Source organism: Dendropsophus ebraccatus, chromosome 9, assembly GCF_027789765.1.
Source record: "Dendropsophus ebraccatus isolate aDenEbr1 chromosome 9, aDenEbr1.pat, whole genome shotgun sequence".
Classification (NCBI taxonomy): Eukaryota; Metazoa; Chordata; class Amphibia; order Anura; family Hylidae; genus Dendropsophus; species Dendropsophus ebraccatus.
The window spans coordinates 109,540,578-109,557,126 of record NC_091462.1 but is presented as its reverse complement, the minus strand read 5'-3'; the positions used below and the strand labels follow the sequence as shown (position 1 = coordinate 109,557,126).

The 16,549-nt window shown below is 49.6% G+C and overlaps 1 protein-coding gene across 1 annotated transcript; it reads right to left on the bottom strand.

Annotated features, from left to right (window-relative positions):
* Window positions 1-686: 686 nt before the first annotated feature.
* Window positions 687-16,309, bottom strand: RHOT2 (ras homolog family member T2). The gene is made up of 19 exons (XM_069984318.1): window positions 16,196-16,309; window positions 15,278-15,336; window positions 13,503-13,584; window positions 12,563-12,606; window positions 10,144-10,197; window positions 9,780-9,832; window positions 9,593-9,701; window positions 9,358-9,459; window positions 9,025-9,123; window positions 8,412-8,520; window positions 7,606-7,726; window positions 5,664-5,748; window positions 4,972-5,117; window positions 4,779-4,879; window positions 4,554-4,684; window positions 3,579-3,659; window positions 2,680-2,802; window positions 2,197-2,393; window positions 687-1,467 (listed from the first exon to the last, which is right to left on the bottom strand). The coding sequence occupies exons 1-19, from the start codon at window positions 16,230-16,232 to the stop codon at window positions 1,350-1,352; spliced, it is 1,851 nt and encodes a 616-aa protein (XP_069840419.1). The 5' UTR covers window positions 16,233-16,309; the 3' UTR covers window positions 687-1,349.
* Window positions 16,310-16,549: the final 240 nt, after the last annotated feature.

Here is a 16,549-nt window from a genome sequence, read left to right as displayed (position 1 = left end):
GCAGCACATGGTGAGGACACTATACAACTGTAAATACCCTACAATGTGTACAGTCATCACACCAAGAAAGATACAACTGTGATGTGTCCAGCAGGACAGAGTATTTCAGGAGTGTGGGAAGTCATGGACTGAGAGATGCATAGTAGTAAGAGCCGAGTCCTCCTGCAGCACAGAGTATTTCAGGGTAAGAATGCATCGGTGCACTGGGAGTTTAAAAGTCTTCCTAGTAGACAGTCACTTGAGAAAACAGGATTTAGTGATCCCACCCCCTATGTATACAGCCCCTTAAAGGGGTATTCCCATCTCTAAAAGGTCACCCCTATCCACAGCATAGGTGATATAAAGACAAAAGGCGAGAGCCCCATAGAGAATGTATGAAGCACTGGCCACACATGTACAGTGCTCTCCATTGATCCATTATTGTGATCGCCAGGGGGTCCCACAAGTCAGACCCCACCGATGAGCTTATTATCTTCTTCCCTCTGGATTGGGGGTAACCTTGGGAGAGGGCAATATCCGCTTTAACACTTAACACCACCAATGTGCCCATAGACATGAGATAGCAGCAGGGAACATGGCCCCAGGGACCCCGCAGCAGGGAAATGTGAAGAAAGGGCTGAGACCCCGACACCTCGTGTGTGTAGTGACGTCACAACAAAGTGATGATACGGTGAGGGACGTGACCATTTCTTTAAAATTGCTTTATATATAAGTAAATTTTTTAATGTGAAATTGTCCATTCCTGTGAGACTGTACACACGGCTGCAGAGCGCAAGAAACCCTGCGGGACATCGGGGTCCACATGGTCTATAGCAGAGACGCTACTACTGCAGACAATTATATCAATCACATTAGTTCATTAGGAAGTAAAAACGTGAACCTGAAGCTTCTGTATTCACTTTGGTCTTGGAAGGGGAATTCATAGCCGGCTTTTCTCCTCCCTGTGTCCTGATCTGGAGATAAATCCCGTCTTATGCTCCACTCACATCCAAAGCTGCGTTCATAGTCCCACTGACTCTATCAGGAAAGCAGCAGAACTGTGAATGCAGCTGTGGCTGTGACTGGAGTATAAGGCACAATGTAAATCTGGATCAGCACAGGATCAGTGAAGCCAAGCTGCCTGGTTTATACTGTAATGGGAGAATCCAACACTGAACGAGGCAGAAAAATAATAAAAAAAATAAAATAAAATTAGGACAGGACACATTAAGGTTCCTCATCAGTGTCCATGTCAGAGCTGAAGGGGTTAAAAGTGACAGTGGCGGGCGGCTGCTCCTCCTCCCCGAACCGGTCACAGTGGTCGTGCAGTGGATGCTGGTCTTGATCTGGATGTGCGGAGGCATCGCCGGTTATTTGCTGCGCAGTAGAGCTTTATAGAGCGTGAATCCCATGACGGCGGCAACGGTGGCTCCCAGCGCCACTCGAAGCCAGAAGGAGGCCGTGCTGAGCTCTGTGTCATGCAGGTGCCTGGAGGGAGGCGAGACGGGACCAGAGTCAGCATACGGGACCAGAGTCAGCATACGGGACCAGAGTCAGCATACGGGACCAGAGTCAGCATACGGGACCAGAGTCCGCATACGGGACCAGAGTCCGCATACGGGACCAGAGTCCGCATACGGGACCAGAGTCCGCATACGGGACCAGAGTCCGCATACGGGACCAGAGTCCGCATACGGGACCAGAGTCCGCATACGGGACCAGAGTCCGCATACGGGACCAGAGTCCGCATACGGGACCAGAGTCAGCATACGGGACCAGAGTCAGCATACGGGACCAGAGTCAGCATACGGGACCAGAGTCAGCATACGGGACCAGAGTCAGCATACGGGACCAGAGTCAGCATACGGGACCAGAGTCAGCATACGGGACCAGAGTCAGCATACGGGACCAGAGTCAGCATACGGGACCAGAGTCAGCATACGGGACCAGAGTCAGCATACGGGACCAGAGTCAGCATACAAGAGAGCAAACGTGTTCTAGGACCCTGCAAAACCACTAAGGTCATGACCCCGAGGACTCTGCAAACAGCTCTGCGTATCTCAGCATCCTTATATTATCCATACGTCTAAGTCACGTGACATAGGGCTGAGAGAGATCATACTGACAATCAGGGTGATCAGCCAGCTTGTCATGTCATGTGGGAAGCTGGATGACGTGTATGTAAAGGGGAGATGTTCTCATCAGTCCAATACTCACGGGAAGGCAGCGGCTGTCGCCAGTTTATTATAGATGGTCTTATCTACGGACCCCCGGCAGCTGAAGTGGTACGGTGGTGGCAGTCGGTGTTTGTGGCAGAATTCGGTGGGGGAGATCCCGTGCTGTTGCTTTACTTCTCCTTGGTCCCATTTACACCCCACAAACATACAGGGCGTCTGACTTTCCATGTAGTGTTGCTGTAAAGGGAAGAGACACAGAGGAGAGGACATATACAAGAGGCTTATATACATTTATATATATATACTGTAGGAATTCCAATAATCCAGAGCCCGACATCACGGCTAGTCTGGAGCCGAGGGGACAGACATCACAATCCAGGATCTTCATGATGATTAAAACTTCGGCCCTGGATCTGCAATTCTGTTCCTGGATACTCTATAGTCCAGACATTCTGATAATCCGGCACCACATGACCCATGGTTACCAGTGATGATGGTAGAATGACTTATTAGGGGTACACACCTTGTAGATACTGGCGCAGTAGTTGAAGGATTTGGGGTCACTGACATCGTACATCAGGCAGGCGACATCACAGGCAGCATCTGACTGCTTCAGGAACTCTGTGTCAACATCCACTTCAAAGAGCTGAAAGAAATCTCCCAAATTACTTAAAGTGATGTTGTCCCCCCCCTTCCATATAAGAAGTTATAAGCACCGTTGTGGACATTTCATATCTTACCGTATAGAGGATTTATTGGTGGTCTCTCCCCTCAAAAATGCATGTTATCATTGGTGCACAGTGCCGTAGGGGTGGGGCTTCACAGCCGTCGTGCCCCACATCCCCAGCTCCACCTGCACTTAGGCCCCACCCCCTCAGTAATGTCATCAATGCTTAGGCCCCTCCCCCTCCATGGCATCATCGGAATGGGCAGACCTAGGGGCATAGGCCCTACCCCCTCTGTGATGGCATAGGCATAGGGGGGGGGGGGGGGGGCGCCTAAGTGCTGACTTACGTGGGGGTATGGAGCACAACGGCGTACAAACTGCAAGGAACAGTCAGCATGATTATGTATGGTGATGATGTATAATGATGGCATCGGACTTTCATCTACATGGTCTCTAACATTGGTATCTAACCAGGACTTTTCCCAGCTGCACCACTACAACTCCCAGTGAGCTCTAATGCTCTGCATGCTTGAAGCCGTAGCTGTGAAAAAACTGGAGGAGCCAAAGTTGCAGAACACTGGGTCATATGATCAATAAACCATATTTACAGAAAACCAGGAGAAGACTCATACAGCTGGGTGGCATCCCCTGGGGGTGAGAGGGGCTTTCTGGAGTTCCCCTTTAAGTATTGGGATGACTGCAGTATACAAGGCAGGTGCTGGTCACAAGCAGGCAGCGGAGGAGGTATGACTTACAATGAGATACTTCTCCTGCCCCCCGACAAGCACCGTGTTCACAGAGTAGAAGGAGGGCGCCCTGCGGCTCTGCAGCTGCTCCTGAGGGAGAAGAAGAGGATAATGTCACAGCAGGTATGGAGGAGCGGAAATATACTGTATACAGGAGCGGTAGAAAGGCAACATATAACACAAGTCATAGAAGATAAGAGGGGCCTAGATAAGCCGTGCTGAAGGTCACCCCTACTGCTGAACGGCATCCATAACCCCAATGATTCACCATGAGAGCACTCACCTGCAGGATTAGGCAGCCAAATGTGCGGGGTAAGCAAGCGGCGGTGCTCGTTTACCACGCCTATTAGATGGCTTCATAATCGTGTGGACATCATCAGTGATATCTGTACAGCCCTTGGAATATGCTTACCTCTTCCCAGCACCTCAGCAGCTTCAGGGCTGGTTACTGCTGACCATGAATAGTCACTAATAGCTGCCTCCTATCTGCGGTCAGCCATACAGCTGAGACGTGTGTGCCGGGGAGCCTGCCGCCCTGCTCATAAAGAGCCTGATAACATTAGAAAATGACCGAGCTCCCTGATACAGAACAAGCACTGTTATCTGCTGGACTATGACTGTGCTTCCTGCAACACATAAAGGGCCCCATACACAGACTGGAGTCGGCCATACCTGACACACGCGGCGGTATGGGGCTGTCCCAAACAACCACTGACAGATGGTGTTAGAGGTTATAGGGGTCAGGCATGATGAAAAATCCCCACCCGACCCCTTTGTTCAGGGAGAGATAAGCTGCAGCAAGAGCTGCCAATTACCCCTCCTCATAGAGCATACAGAAACACTTGGCCGTGCTGAATGATCGGTGGGTGGGAGAGATAAATGACGGCCGGACGTTCATTCAGGTGTCACTGAAGGTGTATGGGGACCTTAACAATACACAGGGGGACAACAGACAAGCAATACCCCCTCCCCACCCCCCCTCACCTCAAGGCTCTGCCCCAGGAACGCCTGCAGGAAGGCAGATTTACCCGTCCCGCGGGGGCCAATCACTTTACACAGGAAAACGTTTCTCTGCGTCTGTCCCTTTTCCAGGTCTATCCGCTTCTCCCGGGTCACTGCGTAAGAGAAGAAACATCCAGCAATAAATAACCAGTAGCTAAAGCGGAGCACAATAATCGGGGGATAAGAGATGACATCACAATGACATACCTGTGATAGCCTGTGTCTGGCTGTCCTGCTCACACAGGATCGGATACCCTAAGTACCCCAAATGCTCCAGGCAACGATGGACGTCCAGATAGGCCACTAGTCTGCCCGGGGGAAGCAGAGGACAATGTGATCATTATTAGGGACATTCGGCTGGCCAGGATCATGTACGGGAGTGTGCGGTCTGAGAACTTACGTCCACTGGCACATAAACCCGTGAAGAGGAAGCAGACCAGTGTCCGCCATACACACTGTGCTGCTAAGCTCCGGGCCCCAGGGGATGTATGGGAAAACACTGAAGAAGCTCTGCAGCTCTGGAGGACTTAATACGCCATCACCATCCTATGAAGAGCGAAGGGGAAGGCTGTTAGGGATTGCTCTAGAATTGATATTTTATTGACTCCTATATGGAGGTACGGAAGCCACTATTGTCCACAGAAAGAGACGCTGCAAAGATGGGGTCCTGCTATGGAAGACATTAGAGTGGAGCGGACTTCGAGCATGCTTGAGCTCATCCAAACCTGCATGCGCAGCATTTAATTAGCTGCGGCTGCTCGAATTGGAAACAGCCCTAGGGGGTCCTGCTATATCCATGTTTTCCAGGCAGGCTTACGGCCTCTGTCAGCCACCGCTAAGAAAATGCCACACGCTCGGGTTTGGACAAACTTGATCACACTCAAAGTTCGCTCCAATCTAATATCTATCATTGCAGGACCCCATCTTTGCAGCGTCTCTTCCTTTGGACAAACTCAAGCATACTTGAAGTTCGCTCAACTCTAGAAGACATGTCTCATGACCCCTATAACAAAACCCAATGGCATCACTCCAGTAGCTCTACAGGAATCAGTCTGTATAGGTCCTCAGGACAATAACTTCTGCCATCCTTACCAGGTCATGCTTCTCAAAGATCTTCTGGAGGAATTGATAGCCGAAATGGTTGAGCTCAGTGGAGGAATCATGGGGGATCCGCAGGCTGTGGGGGAGGGGAGAAAAAAAGAGAGATGTCATGTATGGGAACACATGTACAGACAGCGAGCGAGGAGCAGCAAGAGGGGCTGCCCAAAAGGTCTTCAGATCATTCCGGTTGTCCACTGAAGTCAGTGGTGGAGCGATGCGCAGCAGACTGTCGCCGACATGATCGGGCTTTTTCAGCATGTTGACCACAATCAACCAACAACATGCATGATGGCTGATCGATGCCTTTCAATATAGCAATCACCCAAAACCATTATCGTCTGGGACGGTCAGTAATCAACCAAGTAAGGCTGATCATTGTTTCGTGTAATAGAGCCTTAAAAGCAGGGGCAATGAGGGGCAAGATCCACACTGACAGTTGAGATCCAACTTGCCCGACATCTTTAGCTGGAAAACCACAGTATTATGAAGGTTTTGGTCTTGGTTGTGGTCTCACTGCTAAGAAGCCGGGATCAGCGATCAGGAGAAGTACACAATAGCACATTTCTATCCCTGGCTCATAGCAATCTCCGTCCAAGTGGCTCCCTTTTAAGACTATGGGGCTGCTGGACAGAGATTAGTGACATTAGTAGGAGGGTCTCAGCAGTGAGACCCCAAAGACCAAACATTTTATTAATGAGAGGCATGCTTTAAAGAGTCACTGTCGTGAATTTTTTATTTTTTTTGCAGAAATCAATAGTCCAGGCGATTTTAAGAAACTATGTAATTGGGGTTATTAGCCAAAAAAATTATTTTTTAAAATGAAAAAGCAGTTTGAAGCTCTCCCCCGTCTTCATTGTTCTCCTATGGAGAGAGGGAGAAGAGACACCAAAACAGGACAACAAAGAGTTAATTAAAAGCTACATTACCCTCTGTCCTCTCTCCTCTGATGTCACCACTGAGCTATCTGACCTCTGAATAGCCCCCCCCCAATGAGGAATCCTTTGTTCTCAGTTTTCTGCTGCCCACATTTCTGCTCCGTCTCTTTTCCCCCCTCCCCTCTTCATAGAACAGACAGGGCACGTCTGATTGAGATTTCCTGATAATGAGCAGTGGATTACAGAAAGGAGAGGAGGGGGGGACCTGGGAAAAGGCTTTTTAAATGCAGATAATGGCATATTTGCCTAACAAACCCAATTACAAAGTTTCTTAAAATCGCCTGGACTATTGATTTCTGCAAAAAAAATTCACGACAGTGACTACGTTTCTGGGGAAGCTGAGTAACAACCAATATAGCCAATGTCACTCAGCTCTCCCAGATTCCTGAATGACAAGTGTATAACTATTGCCCCTACATACTGCTGCATAGCCAGACTCTAGGAAAGCGGGGTGACAATACTCGTATCACAGCTATAAATAAGAAACCAGAGAATTGCTCTCCTCTCTGGGGCGTAAAGGGTTAAGTAATATCTGGTAGCGTCTGCCGTGTGTGAACAGATTTTCTCCACAGATGCTACATTCAGTAACACGTTTCGTGATGGCTCAATAAAATCTGTTCTCGGATATGCAACGGCAGGAGCGGAGGCCGAACTATCCCCACAAAGTGAAATCAATCAGGAAGCGGGAGACTGAACACTACAGCTTACCCCAATATACTGCTGAGATACAGGGAGCCATTTACATGTGCCCCTTGTACTATGGGGAAAGGACGTCAGTCACCAGGGATTACAATTCCCAAGATCCTTATATCTCAGCCTCCTGGAAGTCTGCGAGTGTTACATGCAATGAGATTATGGAGTTAACTACAGTCTTATAGGGATTTTCCAGACATTTATTGCACTCTTACAGGGTTTGTCAAAAATGTCTGCTAGGTGGGGGCCCGCATGTATCTATACAACCAGGGCAAACTAGAATCCTATAAACAGAGGAGACTTACGGTGGGTAGAGGTAGTCATCGGTCAGCTCCAGTGTATCATCATATCCAAAGCGTCGTAGAATGGTCCATGTGGTCTCATGGCGCCCCCGCTGGATGAAGAGGGTATTGAGGAAAAGGAATCCTGAGTGTGAAAAAATCCCAGAAAATAATACATAAAAGAAAAGTTTATTGGTAGATGATAAACTGTGAGGAATTATAAGCCTTAGTCATGGGGGAGGGGGAAATACATGGATGATTCAACCAATGCCCCTTCAGGATCTGGAGGAAACCTGCACCATAAACTGCTACTATATGTATGGATCCTACCTCTAATGCGGCCCTCTAGCTGGTGCAAAACTACAATTCCCATCATGCCTGGACAGCCAAAGCTTCCCAGGCTTATTGGGTTATACAATAGCTGGAGGGACGCAGGTTCCCCACCCCTGCTCTAATCGGTAGGTCACTTATGAATTGCGCCCCTACAAGTAAGTTACACAAGGATACAATTTTTATACGTTTTGTGTTATTGCAGAGCTATAAGTCTCCATGGTAACAGACTACAGACAAACACAGTGTAGTCTGATACGGTTGTCAGGTATTCCATTCACTTCTACTAACACATGACAGCAGGATCAGACACGGAGTTTGTAGTCCGTTACTATGGAGACAAATGGGTCTGCATAGGAGCTGTATACTGAAAGCGGTAGAAAAAATTTTAAATGAACCCTTTTTGCAAAGTTTAGATGTTCTGAAGAAGTATTCATGTCCGTTCTTCTAAATGTATGACAAACAGTCACATATTACCACAGTCCAACATCCGCTCTCACCGTTTAGCGTCAGCCCATTCTCCCGCACTCCATCCGCTGTATTTTTTCTGACAACCATCTTCACGTCCTCCATGGCCTGAGGAACCAAAGGATTCCCAAAGCAGGACTGCTACCTCCCAGGAGACAAGAGGCAAGACACCAATCAGAAACACAGGATCAGTGAGAAAAGCTTTATATACAGATGAAAAGACACAATGCAAAGAGTTATATACCCCAGGGTGAACAGGTGGGGGACTGTGACTGCATCACAGAGACCTGGGGTCAGGGGTCACGGAGCCCTGTGACAAGTTTTAGCTTTGAGGGTATAAACCCACACACCGTATACGCAGCAAAAACGCAGCAAATGTGAAGGTGAAGATTTGATGCTGTGTTCAGTTATTTAGATCTAATCTGCTGCGTATTTGCTGCGTATCGCAGTAGTAAATACGCTGCATATACGGTGTGTGGGTTTTACCCTTAGTCAGAAACTTTGCTCTGTACTGACAAAGAGCATGACCCCCACAATAGTCATCTACAGATGGGGGTCTCTGGTAGGGCTAATAACCATAGTCATGGTTAGACGTACAGAGTAACCACCTATAGGCCGTGCTGCCATTTGTGCACAGTGACATACCTGGAAATAATTTAGTTCATCATCGCTCAGGATCTGGTTGTTGTCTTGATCGGAGATAGTGAATATGCGGGTCAGAGCTTTCCTGCACTGCGGCCTCAGCTGGAGAGAAAGCAGATGAAATCAGCCATAGTCTGACATACACCTACCCTAAGTGAATATTGGCCTCCTGCCGCCATATTGCCTGCTGTATCCTCACATACATTACTCTGGGAAGAAAGACTGAGGATTGCTTGGCAGCAGCCACATCACCTATTGGGGAAGAGGCGGTAGATCCCCCTGTGACCACGGCAGATCACACAGACCTGAGGGCACCTGCTGACCTGTGCTACGTACCTGCTTCTCCTCCGGATCGTACAGGGGGGCGGTGGGGTGAAGCACAGCTTTCTGGGCGTAGTAGAAGACTTCAGAGATGTTCTTGAGATTCTTAGCAGAACACTAGAGGAAGAATAAATCTGCATGTCATAGAAATCCGCAGGGTGAAAATACACATAAACCCACCACCTACAGGACCAGGTATACACTCGGGCAGCCTGGCATGGTGTGGCAGCACATACACTTGGCATCTTACCTCCACACAGGTCTCAATTTCAGAAAACTGGTTCATAATCGGCAGGATGGACTCCATGGAGCTGCCGCACTGTAGATCGGACTTGTTTCCTACGAGGATTATAGGAAGCCTATGGCAACAGGCAAATTGTATTACACTTACACTCCCAAGATGTCATAGTAGAGAGGGTTACAGTATACAACCTTACCGAGAGTTTCGCTCTGCGCGGCCGTTCACCAGGGGGATCCACTTAGAGGAGATCTAAGGAGAAATTCACAACGAATAATAAGGCTTTAGAAAATAAGGTGGCAGAGAACAGGGGGTATCCAATAATCGCATGTCACAGGGGGGCCAGGGTGACTGCAGCACCTACAGTGTTATCTCTGATCCCGGCCATTGCAGCACAGTGTAATATACCGTGTATAGGGCGGGATCAGCTCAGACCAGAGTGTTATATCTATTACTGCATCACATTAGGTTTGCTTCTATCAACTGTGAGACCCAGCTGCTCAATATCAATAATGTCAGAAGAGAAGGAACAAGGAGCACAGCTCTGAAGTCATCTCTCTAACCTTCTCAATAGTGCTGGGCTCTGACACGTCGTACACGATGCAGACCACATTTGCCTGTCAGAAGAAAGTGAAAAAATGAGAGTCAATAATGGAAGTTACGTAGCACATTGATATATGACACTCCACCTGCAGGACAGGGCCGCAGGCATCATACAGGGATACAAGAGCCTTTCCTCATATACATGATGACAGCCCCCAAAAGACATGTCAAACATTGTCACCAGTTGGGGACGTCTGACCCTGAATGATTGTTAGATAGTCCCAGAGGAAGAGCTCTGCTAAGAGCTTCACTCCTTGGCTTGTTGCCTATTCAATCTCCCTGTAAGAGGCAGCCTCCATTGTAAGTGCGCTATAAGGGTATGTTCACACTGAGTAAATCAGGCGGAAATCTGCGGCAGAGTATCCTGTTTGCCTCAGTGTGCCATAGCCTGTCTATGGGAGAGCTCCCACGCCTCTGCTGCTGCTGCTGCACTCCATGTAACAGCGGAGGCGTGCAAGCTCTCCCATAGGTGGGCTATGGCACACTAAGGCAGGCGGAATTCTGCGTGATTTAAAAAATCGTTCGGATTTAAAGTGACACTGTCGCCCCCATTGTGCATTCTGACATCTCTATACAGGTGTAAAGGGTAAATTTAGCGTTTTTCATACCTTATTTTATATCATACGTCATGGTGCTTGTTCAAGTCAAAAGTAGGGCTGGGCGATATGAACGATATGCAAAAATATTGTCATCAATTCGGATTACGATATAGATTTTCGGCATATCGTCATATCGCGATACATGCCCACGGAGCGGTAGCGAATAAGCTTCTCACTTACCGCTCCGTGGTACCGCGCTGCAGGGCCTTCCGTTCACGCATCGTCAGCGCGCTAGCTGACGATGCGTGTGACGTCAGGTCTCTCCCAGTGCATGCTGGGAAGAAGACGCGGCCCGTCTCGCCTCGCGGACTCCATCAGCCAGCCCTGCAGGAAAGGTAAGTAGCAGAGGGGTCGGGGGGTGTAGATGGCTATGGCATGGGGCTGATGATGGCCCTGGCTGGGGCGACATGATGTGGCAATGGCATGGGGCTTGGCTAGCACATAGGGAAAGCTAATGATGGCATAGGGGAGAGGGAGATGACTGGCATCGGGGGGGGGGGGGGGGGGGGGGCTGATGACTGCCAACGGGGGGCTGATAACTGGCACAGGGGAGGGGTGATGACTGGCAAGGGGGGGTGATGACTGGCAAGGGGGGGTGATGACTGGCACAAGGGGAAGGCTGATAACTGGCACAAGGAGGGGCTGATGGCACAGGGAAAGGCTGATGACTGGCACAAGGGGGGCTGATAACTGGTACAAGGGGGGCTGATAACTGGCACTTTATTTTAAACAATTTTGTGTTTTACTAACACTTAATCTTTACATTGTTTGGAAAAAGATCTGTTATACAATACACATCTTAAAAAATTCTTAAAGTGTAGTAATTTGTATACACACACAAAAAAATTGATATATATCGTGATATATCGTGCATGCATCAAATTATATTGTGATATAAATTTTAGGCCATATCGCCCAGCCCTAGTCAAAAGTCATCTTTTATCAACTGCAGATTGTGGGCGTGGCCTCGCTGCATGAGCGCCACATAGCCCCACAACAGTACCGTTGGCCCCGCCCCCTTGATGTCCATTGGTTGGCCGATGTAAAGGGGTGGGGTCTAGACCTTTTGCCAGCCTGTTCCAATGGCCGGCGAGGGGGCGGGGCCAACTGTGGCATTGTGGGTGGGGCTAATTGGCGCTAATGTTGTGAGGCCCCGCCCACTAAACACAATCTGCAGCTGATAAAAGATGACTTTTTACTTGAACAAGCACCATGACGTATGATAGAAAATAAGGTATGAAAACCACTAAATTTACCCTTTACACCTGTGTAGAGATGTCAGAATGCACAAAGGAGGTGACAGTGTCACTTTAAACAACTAATGAGAAATCGTTGATCGCTTGTTTAGATCGAAACCTAAAATCATTGTTAATCGTTTGGCGTAATAACACGTCGTTCACGTATGTTCTGTAGGTGTAATAGCTCTGAAACAAATGATCTGCAAGGAGAGTAAGATCGCAAAAACGATTGCAAGTAACGATAGTCATTCCGTGTAATTGGGGGAACGATTCCAGGTCGTTCAAGGTCGTTTATCGTCGAAAAATCGATTCATCTAACAGGACCCGAAGTCTACAGAACCCGTCTCCTGCAGCATGAAGCCTGTAGCCGTCTCTAAGCATCGGTGGGATCAGAACATCCGGACCCTGACAGAGCAACACTTCTAAAATGGATCTAGAATGTGTCAAAAGGTTTTTTGTTGTAACAGGGACCCCGTAGGTAGCTGCCAACCAAGTGTTCTAGAGGGCGCTCCTCACTGTAAGGCTGCGGACACTTCTCTTACCTTGGTGATCTCTTCTCTCAGCTCATCCTCCGTCTGCTCCATCTCTAAGAATATAAAGATACAAAGAGATGAACAGCGAGCGCCAAACCACGGCCGGCGGCTAATATCACATTATAATAGAGGGAGAGGAAGATCATCTCCCCGAGCCCTGTGTATATGGTTATTCATCATGTGTACATCAAAAGCATGGCTATGACCTATCAGGATCTACCCCTCAAGCTTTACACTGCAGCTCTGCTCCATAAAGGAGCCACTACGGTGGGGATTACGTTACAGTATAAAACCCATCCCCCCGGGTTACTGTTCCGGATCCCCTATGCTTTACACTGCACTGCCCACCACTGCCAGGCTGCTGTTGTATCCCTTATGCTTTACAGTGCAGAACAGATCACCAGTACAGTGAGTGCAGACTGACTATAAACTACAGAACAGGAGGGGAAGTCATGACTTTAGGGCAGGAATGGGGAAACGTCGGCCCTCTACAATTCCCATCATGCCCAGAATAGCTTTAGCTTTGGCTGTCCAGGCATGATGGGGATAGTAGTTTTGCGGCTGCAGGGATTAAGGTTCCCCATCCCTGCCTTAGGGTTTGCCCAATAAATACTACCCCTGTGATGGGCAGATATAGGCAGGGTAAGTTGTAGCGCGCTGCACATTTCCTTTACAGCGGCATTACATGGCGGTCAATGAGATGAGGCTGGTCCATGTAACACACAGCTCTATGGCGTCTGTCGGCTCTATACACACACACACACAGACTTGTATAGGAGCACAAAGCTTCCCTGGGATCATTCCCTGCGTCCCAGGCCGTACAGACATGTTATAACAGTCCAATAGAATTACTCCACCCATAGACAGCTCAGGGTGGAGGCGGTGAGATCATTCCTGTGCAGCCCTGACAGTCCCCGATACACAGGACACTACTACTACAGGCAGTCACCTGAGGAATCCACAATGTGCGTCGGGACCTTCTCTGGGGTGACATCAGCCGGGATTGTGATCTCTTCTGCGCGGGCCGGTACCTGGGAGACATAGGAGATTATTACATAGAAGCAATAGTGACAGGAGGAGCAGCAGTAAGCAGGGTGGTCCTGTCACTCAGCAGATATGTGCCGGATTATCAATCGTCTGCTCCTGCTCATCTGGCATGTAACATAAATAACAGGGATCATGTTAACCCCTATGACACGGGGTGATTGGAAGGAGCAAGCGAGCGCTGACCTGTCCGCAAATCAATCCTATCATTGTCTCTCATCTTTTAACATGTTGAAAGACGTTATATTGTCATTGGTCGTTGCCTTTTATTCCACAAAGCAATTATCAGCCGCAATGGGCGATTAGCGGCCAAATCAGGGCAGTGTGTCCTCCACACCATCAGACCAGCAGGGGGCAGTATCCTCCCCACACCATCAGACCAGCAGGGGGCAGTATCCTCCCCACACCATCAGGGGGCAGTATCCTCCCCACACCATCGGACCAGCAGGGGGCAGTATCCTCCCCACACCATCAGGGGGCAGTGTGTCCTCCACACCATCAGACCAGCAGGGGGCAGTATCCTCCCCACACCATCAGACCAGCAGGGGGCAGTATCCTCCCCACACCATCAGGGGGCAGTATCCTCCCCACATCATCACACCTGCAGAGGTCAGTAATCCTCCCCACATCATCACACCAGTAGGGGTCAGTAATCCTCCCCACATCATAAGACCAGCAGGGGGCAGTGTCCTCCCCACACCATCAGACCAGCAGGGGTCAGTATCCTCCCCACACCACCAGACCAGCAGGGGGCAGTAATCCTCCCCACATCATCACACCAGCAGGGGGCAGTGTGTCCTCCCCACATCATTACACCAGCAGGGGTCAGTAATCCTCCCCACATCATCACACCAGTAGGGGTCAGTAATCCTCCCCACATCATAAGATCAGCAGGGGGCAGTGTCCTCCACAGCACAGACAGGATGATACACTCATCACAAGGTTCCATACTCAAACTGCTGCCAGATCCCAAATAGAACCGGTGACATTTTAGCAGTGCAGGGTCCCTTCCCAACTGCAGACAAGGATAATAGCGGCTGCTGTCAATGGGCCCCATCACACTGATTGTCCTTGTGCTCCTGGAGATAATGTGGGCAGGGGGTGTAATGCAGGGGACGCCTGGCCCCTTGTGGGCAGATGACACAATCCTCTGTACTGGTGTCTGGGGCGCCCGGAGCCTCTTTGCTCCCACAAAACCTCTGATCCCAGCACCATCTAACCTAAGGCAAGAACTCATCACAACCACCATCTTGCTTCTCTCAGTCCAGTGATGTCTCCTCTCAAAGTCTATCAAATGGGAAAATGTCTTCAAGTGCATCACAGAGAGATGTCTGGTGGTCACTGATCTCTACACTACCCAGAAGTAGCCTCTGAGAGCCTTTTATAGGGCAGCAGGGGAAGCGCCTGTACACCCCATTGTAGTAAGTATATAATCACTATATATCTGTGTGGGGCGCTGTGCAGCATCTGGTGCTTCCTGTCTATGCCTCTGGATTATTGGATGCCGGATGAGAGGAAGGTTCCTGTTATACACAGATCTGTCTCTGCCTCATTATACAGCTATTATAAGCTATTGCTTTATGGCTGCTGCAAGACCACATCTCCGCACATATACTGAGAGCATGCTGGGAGTTGTAGTCCATAGATAAGAGAGATAAGTGATGATGTGGGAGCACCTACCTCATCCGGGAACTCCTCCCCCACCAGCGCCATGATCAGAGACGTCTTCCCCACTTGGGCTGCGGGATAAGAGGGAGGATAGAGGATTGGTACAGACGTCTACAGCTGCAGAGGATTGTACTAACAATGGCCGCCGCTCCTCCACCACCTCACATAGTCCTTAGATCACAGGTGTCAGACTCTCCAGCTGTTACCAAACTACAACTCCCATCATGCCCAGACAGCCAAGGCTTTAGCTGTGGCAGCAGGATGGGAATAGTAGTTCTGTAACCGCTGGAGAGTCTGACACCTGCGCCTTATCAGCCTCCATTCACATCCAAAGCAGCACCCGACATTCTGGATTCCTGTCTCCAGAACACAGTGCATTGTGGGAGCTCTGCTGTTGGGTCACATGACAAAGTGGGGTGGAGTTAAACTGCTGGTTCCAACAGCAACAAGGAGACTTTTTTCTTTGCAGCTTTGGATGTAACTGGAGAAGAAAAGATAATGTGTAAGACTCTAACCCAGGGATGGGGAACCTTCGGCCCTCCAGCTGCTGCAAAACTACAATTCCCATCATGCACTGTGTATATGTATGAGGCTCTAGCAGTGCAGGTAGGATGGGAGTTGTAGTTCTGCAGCAGCCGGAGGTCCCCCCCCCCTGCGGCAGAACTACAACTCCCAGCATGACCTGACAAAGGCCATGGGTGCATGCTGGGAGTTGTAGTTGTGGCATTGATGGAGCTCAGGTAACATACACCCTGCAGCGGGAACTACAACTCCCATCAGCCCATCCCTGCGTGTGGTGGAACAGGGCATGCTGGGAGTTGTAGTTGTGCAGCAGCGCCTCCCGTATGTATCAGAGGTGACATTGACTGCCCGCAGCCCGGGGACATGTACCCATCACCGTCCCCTGCCCCGGGTCATCCCTTCTCTCACCCTCCCCCAGGAGGAGGATCCTCACGTCCCGCTTCATGATCCCGGTGCCGCCAACATCGACTTCCGGGTGCCCAGGCGGACCGCCAATGACAGAACTCCTCCACTTCCGGCGTCTCTGCGGCAACCCTGACGTAACTTCCGTTCCACGCTTCCAGCGCTAGGAAGAAGCGTCAGGTTACCATAGAAACAAGGGGACGGGCGGAGAGGAGACCTGGGCAAAAGCACGTAGACATGGGCAAGGCGTGCGCTTTTATCAATCACTTGTAGGCGACAAAGGTAGGGCGTTAGTCTATATTACACTGCCACCTGCTGGAGAAGGGTGGAAACAAGCAGTACTGCTGAGCCACCTGCAAG